Source organism: Odontesthes bonariensis, chromosome 9, assembly GCF_027942865.1.
Source record: "Odontesthes bonariensis isolate fOdoBon6 chromosome 9, fOdoBon6.hap1, whole genome shotgun sequence".
NCBI classification, from domain to species: Eukaryota; Metazoa; Chordata; class Actinopteri; order Atheriniformes; family Atherinopsidae; genus Odontesthes; species Odontesthes bonariensis.
Window position 1 is genome coordinate 2,185,039 of NC_134514.1, and position 8,036 is coordinate 2,193,074.

At 43.5% G+C, this 8,036-nt stretch overlaps 1 protein-coding gene across 6 annotated transcripts; it reads right to left on the reverse strand.

Moving 5' to 3' along the window:
* Window positions 1–835: 835 nt before the first annotated feature.
* On the reverse strand, window positions 836–7,870 carry ilkap (integrin-linked kinase-associated serine/threonine phosphatase). Of its 6 annotated transcripts, none has more exons than XM_075472750.1 (10): window positions 7,583–7,870; window positions 5,617–5,733; window positions 5,363–5,480; window positions 4,071–4,177; window positions 3,894–3,987; window positions 3,739–3,826; window positions 2,318–2,448; window positions 2,107–2,226; window positions 1,147–1,228; window positions 836–1,042 (listed from the first exon to the last, which is right to left on the reverse strand). In XM_075472750.1, the coding sequence occupies exons 1-10, from the start codon at window positions 7,623–7,625 to the stop codon at window positions 902–904; spliced, it is 1,041 nt and encodes a 346-aa protein (XP_075328865.1). In that variant the 5' UTR covers window positions 7,626–7,870; the 3' UTR covers window positions 836–901. The 6 variants fall into 6 exon arrangements, with proteins under 6 accessions (XP_075328865.1, XP_075328864.1, XP_075328869.1 ...); XM_075472749.1 differs by having other exon boundaries at window positions 5,608–5,733; XM_075472754.1 differs by lacking the exon at window positions 7,583–7,870 and having other exon boundaries at window positions 5,363–5,479; window positions 5,632–5,715.
* Window positions 7,871–8,036: the final 166 nt, after the last annotated feature.

An 8,036-nucleotide genomic window follows, 5' to 3' on the forward strand; every position in this document is an offset into this window, starting at 1 on the left:
TTGATCACTTTTGGAGTCTTTTCATTTTTAAATGTGAAAACATCATGTTGGCTGCTACCAGCAAAATTAAACTACAACTCCCAGGATGCATTTCACCAACACACAGAAAGGCAGTTTCTCTGATGTCCCTTTTTAAAAAAAAATCTGGTTCTAAAGACTTAAATGTTCAAACAAATCAATCAATACATTTAAAAGATCTGAGATAAATGAATAAATGTGAAATCAATTAATTGATACAGTGTGGGTTTTTTGTGGGAACAATATTATTATTATTATATATGGAAATAAAACTGTAACTATTTAAAAATATGTGAAAAAAGTGTAAACATGGAAATACATAATTAAAAAAATAAAGAAAAACTTTTTTCCTTATTTTTACTATCACAGTTCTGTTGTGGAGACATTTAAAAAGCGCTCAGAATTATTTTTAACTCATATTTAACGGTTTTAACACCCTGGAGTACCCCACCACCACCACTGGGTGGCAGTGTTTCCCTGTTATATTTAGTTTTAACACCAGATTCACTAAAGTCCTCAGAAATAATCTGATATTCAACATGTTTTCTTGTGATACTTCACCTTTTCTCTTTATAGACTTTTATCATGTTTTATTCCTTTAAGTAACGGAGGATGTGATGTTTTATCTTCAGTCTTTTTAACCTTTATTTATTTCCCTGGAAGCAACGAGCTTCCATCTGTTATTTGGGTTCATTTTCACCTCAAAGTGATTAAAAGTGATTCAAACTTATAAACATTTGTTCGGTCTGTAACGAGATGAAAAGTCAAAGTGAACTCCACCTGCTTCCGTTTTTTACGCCGATTCAGACACGACAGAGAAGCAAAAGAAAAAGTTTTAATTCGAAAACAAACAAGACGAGGACGTTGTCACGGTGACGAGCGATCAGCAGCCAATGGAAACCAGGATGACGGTGACGTTGTCGGCGCAGCCCCGCCTCACCGCCTCGCCGGCCAGCTGCTGGCAGGCGGACTCGAACCGCACCTCCTCCTCCGTCACGCCCGACCGCGGCTCCACGCTGCCGTCCTGCGGGGGGGAAACGGTCAAAGGATCGTTGGGTTCGGGACGGGAAAAAAGAGAACAACTTAGCCCCGCCCCTTTTTCACAGCTTTTAAAGGAAAAGTTCACACCTGCAGCAGGTTGAGGACGAACTTGTTGGCTTCGTCGGCTGAAAACACTTTGAACAAACCGTCACAGGCGAGGATGATGAACCTGCAGGGAGACAGGTGGGAAACTTAGCCCCGCCCCTTTTTTCATAGGCGAGAATGATGAACCTGCAGTGAGACAGGTGGGAAACTTAGCCCCGCCCCTTTTTTTTTACAGGCGAGGATGATGAACCTGCAGTGAGACAGGTGGGAAACTTAGCCCCGCCCCTTTTTACAACAACGAACAGCGAGAGAGAAACTGAAGCTGTGGTCACTCGGGTGGTTTCCTTCATCATCGAGTCTGGAGTCGTTCAACATGTGTGTGCAAACCCTGATTCTGGTTCTTTGATTCTAGTTCTGGTTTCGATTCTGGTTCTGATTCTGATTCTGGTTCTGATTCTGATTCTGGTTCTAGTTCTGGTTCCGATTCCGGTTCTAGTACTGATTCTGGTTCTTATTCTGGTTCTGATTGATTCTGGTTCTTTGATTCTGGTTCCGATTCTGGTTCTGATTCTGATTCCGGTTCAGATTCAGATTCTGGTTCTGGTTCTGCTGTAACTTCCAATCATTAAACACAACCTGGACTCGGATACGAGGTCAAACATTCATATTCAGGCCAAAAGAATCGTTCAGAAAGTGAAATAAGTACATTTTCTGCTTTAATCTTAAACTGAATTCACGTCAGTTTAAGATTAAATAAAAGTTGATTTTTTAACTTTTATTTCTCATTTTAATTGGAAAATATTTCACTTCTTGAAAATAATACATTTATTTGCGAAATAAGTAATTATTTATGATTAGAAAACTGTGTCAAAGTAAATAAAAATAAATTCAGTTTAAAATCAAATCAGAAAAAGATTCATTTCACGCTCTGATTATTCTGACTGTGGCAGCTTCGGGCTTCCGTACTTGACGCTCCGTTTTAAAGCCTTGATCTGTTCTTGCCTGTCATTGGCTGTGAGCTGACACCTCCTCAGGTCGGGCGTGGAGATGACGCCGCAGCGTTTGTACTGACCGTCTCCGATGGATCGGGACACCTCCAGCACCCCGAGCACCCGGCCGTCCCTGCGAGCACCCGGAGACACAAACCGACAGGCCGCCGTTAGTTTCGCCCCCCCGAGGACTCGGGTCGGAGGTCAGGAGCTAAAAACCCAACCTGACGGTGCCTCCGGCCCTCTGGATCCTCATGCGCTCCTCGTAGATGGTCGGGTTGTGCTCCTTACTGAGCGCCAGCGTCACCGGCCTCCTCTGCCCGTCCGCCGCCGCCTCCGTCCGACACAACACCGCCTGCAGACACGAAGGCGCCGTCAGATGGTTTGACCGACCCGCAGATCAGTGTTTCCCTGTTATCTTGGGAAAGACTAGTTTTAACACCCTGCAGTACCCCACTACCACCACTGGGTGGCAGTGTTTCCCTGTTATCTTTAGTTATAACACCAGAGATTCACTAAAGTTAACATTTTTTCTTGTGATATTTAACCTTTTCTCTTCATAGACTTTTATCAGGGACAGTTCGCCTCTTTAAAGGGACAGTTCGCCTCTTCTGACATGAAGCTGTGTAACATCCCATATCAGCAGCATCATTTCTGAACATCTTCTTACCCCCTGCTGCGTCCTGTGAGCAGAGTTCCAGCCTCGTTTTGGTGTTGATGAAGGTAGTCCGGCTAGTTGGCTGGGGTTTAAAAAATAAAGCGTTTTGCTTCTCAGAACAATATGCGTTCAACAGAGTAATACATTTGCATCACAAAATGGTTCTCCAGGAAAAAGTCAGACCTCACAATCTCTTGGCCCTATTTTTGCCTCCCTTGATATCAAATCCTCGATGCTTCGCTCAACATCGTTTCACACGGGCAGTTATTTCCGTCACACAACGTGCGCACGTTTGCAGCAGCTTCATTTTAGAGAAGCTAACAGAAGTTAACGCAGCTGGATGTTAGCTAGAAAGCTAATAGCTGCCGTTCTATGGTCCTGCGCTTGGCGCTATTTTTGCCTCCCTTGATATCAATGCGTCCAGCCACCTAGCGATAGCTGCACCTGTTTAGGTGTTTGCTGCTCGGTCTGCACAGTTTATATTGGAGCCTTTAATATCAAGGGAGAGAAAATAGGGCCAAGAGATTGTGAGGTCTGACTTTTTCCTGGAGAACCATTTTGTGATGCAAATGTATTACTCTGTTGAACGCATATTGTTCTGAGAAGCAAAACGCTTTATTTTTTAAACCCCAGCCAACTAGCCGGACTACCTTCATCAACACCAAAACGAGGCTGGAACTCTGCTCACAGGACGCAGCAGGGGGTAAGAAGATGTTCATAAATGATGCTGCTGATATGGGATGTTACACAGCTTCATGTCAGAAGAGGCGAACTGTCCCTTTAAAGAGGCGAACTGTCCCTTTAAAGAGGCGAACTGTCCCTTTAAGTAACGGAGGATGTGATGTTTTATCTTCAGCTTTTTAACCTTTATTTCTTTCCCTGGAAGAAACAAGCTTCCATCTGTTCTTTGGGTTTATTTTCCCCTCATAAAGTGATTCAAACTTTCCCGTCGATGAAAACATTCGTAAACAGCAGAGTCCCGCTCACCCTGCTGTCGCCCAGGTTGGCCACGTACGCCGTGTCGTCCACCAGCAGCACGCAGGTCGCCGTGGAGCCGTCCTTCCACGCCGGCTTCCTGCTCAGAGAAACACGAGTGAGGTTCGGCGTCGGTCCGCGTTTCGGAGGATTGAAATCCGTCTTACTGGCTGGAGGCTTTCTTCAGGAACTCTTCGTCCGTCTGTCGGAAAGTGTCGACGAGGCATTTCTTTATCAGCTTCTCGAAGTTTTCGGGGTCGCCTGAAACAGAAAAAAAAACCCACGTCGGCCGTCACGCTTCAGGAGGTTCATCGTCTGGCAGCAGAAACACGACGGAGACTCACCGCTGGGGAACCTCTTGGCCAGGTTGTGGTGAAGATGCTCGGCGGCGAATCGTGAGGCCCGAGCTCCGCCGTGACCGTCGAACACGGCGAAGTACGAGACGCGAGACCTGCGGGACACAAAGAGAGGCGGCGTCCAGCGGCCCACATTACAACCGGAGGTTCAGTCAACCGTTTTATTCTGTCTGCTCCTAAAATTATGTAAAATTGTGTTAGTTTTCATGCCTTGAATCTATATTTTCTTTGGCTTGAAACAGCTCCTGCAGGATTTAAGCTAAATATCCGCCTCTGTGCAGATGAGACTCTGATTTATGTTCCATCCTGTCAAATTTCCGAAAAATAATGTAATTCAATGTTTGTATTCTATCAATTATCCCATCAATGAATCATTTCATACGAATAACTAACATTTTTTTATTCTGTCTGCTCCTAAAATGATGTCAGATAATGTTGTAATTCCCAGTCTGACCTGAAGGTGTCAGGGTTGTTTCACATTCCGGACACCTGAGCTCGGACGCCGTTTGTCCAGCAACACAATGGAGTTGCTGGCGGCTTCAGATGATGAAGAGGAGTTAGTTTTCATGCCTTGAATCTATATATTTTTTGCCTTTAAACAGCTCAAACAGCATTTAAGCTAAATATCCGCCTCTATGCAGATGAGACTCTGATTTATGTTCCATCCTCTCAAAGTTCTGAAAAATAATGCAATTTAATGTTTCACGATGATTTAGGTGATCGAGTATTCTATCAATTATCCCATCGATGAATCATTTTATACGAATAACTAACGTGAACCATTCACTGGTAAATTTAAGTGTTGACGTGGATTTAAATGCGACATAGAACAAGTAGTTCTGGTGACATTTAAACGATTCTTTGAGTAATTCGAGTAAAACAACATCGTCCCGTTTCACACTGACAGTGATTTCCGTCACACAACGTGGACACGTTTGCAGCAGCTTGATTTTAGAGAAGCTAACAGATGTTAACACAGCTGGATGTTAGCTAGAAAGCTAATAGCTGCCGTTCTATGGTCCTGCTATAGGAGGAGGAAGGTGTTTCAGTCATATCGCAGAGGAATAACTGGCTTAAAGTTGGTTCAAAGTGTAAATTTTCCCCTTTTACGTAATTATTTATGTAAAAGTAAAACTACTCGATCAACTCGCCTGGAAAAGGATGAGCTTCCTAACGATCGGATCCAGAATCTGAGCTGATGATGTTTTTATGTCAGGTGACAGAAGCCGAACGGCTGATGCTAATGTTTGTGGGGGGTGGGCAGAAGTCGGAGGTCTTACACGTGTCCTGGAAGCGACGACAGGCAGCTGCTCATGTCGGGCAGCAGCACGTAAGCGTCCTGCATCTCTTCACGCTCGCCGCGCCGCGCCGCCACGTAGGCCCTCAGCACCGGGAGGCCTAAAGCACAGCAAACACACAGCGTGAGTCCAGCTGTCCACGCGCCGCGGTTCCTACGACTCAGCGTCTGAGAGCTTTGATGAGAGGAAAAGAAGCAAACAAACATTGTGGTGGAACAGCTGAAAACCTTCTTTACAAACTTTCTTGACCTCCTCCTCCTCCTCCTCTGCATCCTCTCGCCTTCGTTTGAACCGTTTCTCTTCTTCTTCTTCATCTTTGGTGGTCTGTGGCTGAGCTGTGACTGAAAGTGGACCTGAAGAAGAATCAAACAGAGACCATTAAAACCTTTAAATCTGATGTTTTATGGATCAAGACATCTGACTCTAGAACACTTTGGTGTCCTGAGGAGTTCCTGGTGGACTCAGTGACTGCGAGGTGCCCAGGTGCTGTGGCTGCAGAACCAGCCCAGATCATCAGCCCTCCACCACCGTGCTTGACAGCTGGTGTGAGGTGTTTGTGCTGATGTGCTGTGTTTGGTTTCCTCCAAACGTGCTGCTGTGCATTATGAGCAAACATCTCCACTTTGGTCTGCTCTGTCCAAAGGACATTGTTCCAGAAGTCTTGTGGTTTGTTCAGATGCTGCTTTGCAAACCTAAGCTGTGCTGCCATGTTCTTTTTAGAGAGAAGAGGCTTTCTCCTGCAGCCCTTCCACACAAGCCATACCTGTTCAGTCTGTTTCTAACTGTGCTGTCATGACCTTTAACCTTTAACATGCTAACTGAGGCCTGCAGAGTCTGAGATGTAGCTCTTGGGTTTCTGACCTTGGGGTGACCTTTAACCTTTAACATGCTAACTGAGGCCTGCAGAGTCTGAGATGTAGCTCTTGGGTTTCTGACCTTGGGGTGACCTTTAACCTTTAACATGCTAACTGAGGCCCGCAGAGTCTGAGATGTAGCTCTTGGGTTTCTGACCTTGGGGTGACCTTGCTGGGACGTCCACTCCTGGGCAGATTGACTGCTGTCCTGAATGTTTTCCACTTGTGAATAATCTTTCTCTCTGTAGAACGATGGACTCCAGATAGTTTGGTAACCTTATAACCCTTCCCAGACTGATGGGCAGCAACAATTGCTGATGTCTTTCCTCCTTGGCATCGTGTTAACACACACCTGAACGCTGCAGAACTTTTGCTTTTATAGAGCTGCTCACACTGACTGATGATCAGCTAATCAGAGCATTGATCAGCTAATCAGAGCATTGATCAGCAGCTCCTGGCTGCTACTTACCCTCTTAGTTTCTGCGGTTCCTGAAGATCTTACATCAACCATACGGAAAATTAAGATGTAAGTTTATTTATTATTATCTCAACATGAATCAAGCAGTTTCCCTGTTTAATTTCACTCTTATTTAATTCTATTTATTTTCAACAGAAATATATTTTGTTGTTTGTTTGTAAATTACTTTTTCATCTGATTTTTCACATTTAACTGCTGTTTTTTTCATGTTTCTTCAGGCTAACATTCGTCCTTCCACATATTTCTCTAATAGCATCAGTGCTAACGTTAGCAGCCTTCTCTGCTCTTTAACTGGACCGTTAACACGGTTGTCGAACAGATCCAAAATATACCAAATAATGACAAAATATACCAAATAATGACAAAATATACCAAAATACATCAAATAATGACAAAATATACCAAAATATATCAAATAATGACAAAATATACCAAATAATGACCAAATATACCAAATAATGACCGAATAATGACAAAATATACCAAATAATGACCAAATATACCAAATAATGACCAAATAATGACCGAATAATGACAAAATATACCAAATAATGACCAAATATACCAAATAATGACCGAATAATGACAAAATATACCAAAATATATCAAATAATGACCAAATATACAAAATATATACTGACAAAATATACCAAATAATGACAAAATATACCAAAAATATACCAAATAATGACCAAATGAAAAATAATTTTTTAATTTTTTCCATTTGCTGTTTTTTCCATGTTTCTTCAGGCTAACATTCGTCCTTACACATATTTCTCTAATAGCATCAGTGCTAACGTTAGCAGCCTTCTCCGCTCTTTAACTGGACCGTTAACTCGGCACCGGTACCGTGAGTCCGGGCACACTCACCGGAAGTCTGTGTCGGTTCTGGCAGGTCGTCGAACAGATCCATTCTGCTGGGTTAGCCCAACAGCTAGTCAACAAGCTAACTAGCTTAGCTGCTGGCGCTAACTTCCAGCACCCTGCTGCACTTGTGTGCGTGTGCGTGTGCGTGTGTGAGCTGAAACCCGATTTAAAACGGGGCCCAAATATCCTAAAAGTCTGCTGGTGAACAGATTCCGTCACTTCTGGTGCAGAACCTCTGATCGGAGCTCAAAAATTGCTGTTAGCATGAAGTTAGCAGCAACAGCTAAAGATGCTGCTGGTGTTTCTTTCAAAATAAAAGCCCCGAAATGAACTCCACTTCCGCCAGAGAAGGAAAAATGATTGATAGTTAAATATCAAAATCACCAGATGTTAAATATACCGAATAATGACAAAATATACCAAATTATACCAAATAATGACCGAATAATGACAAAAT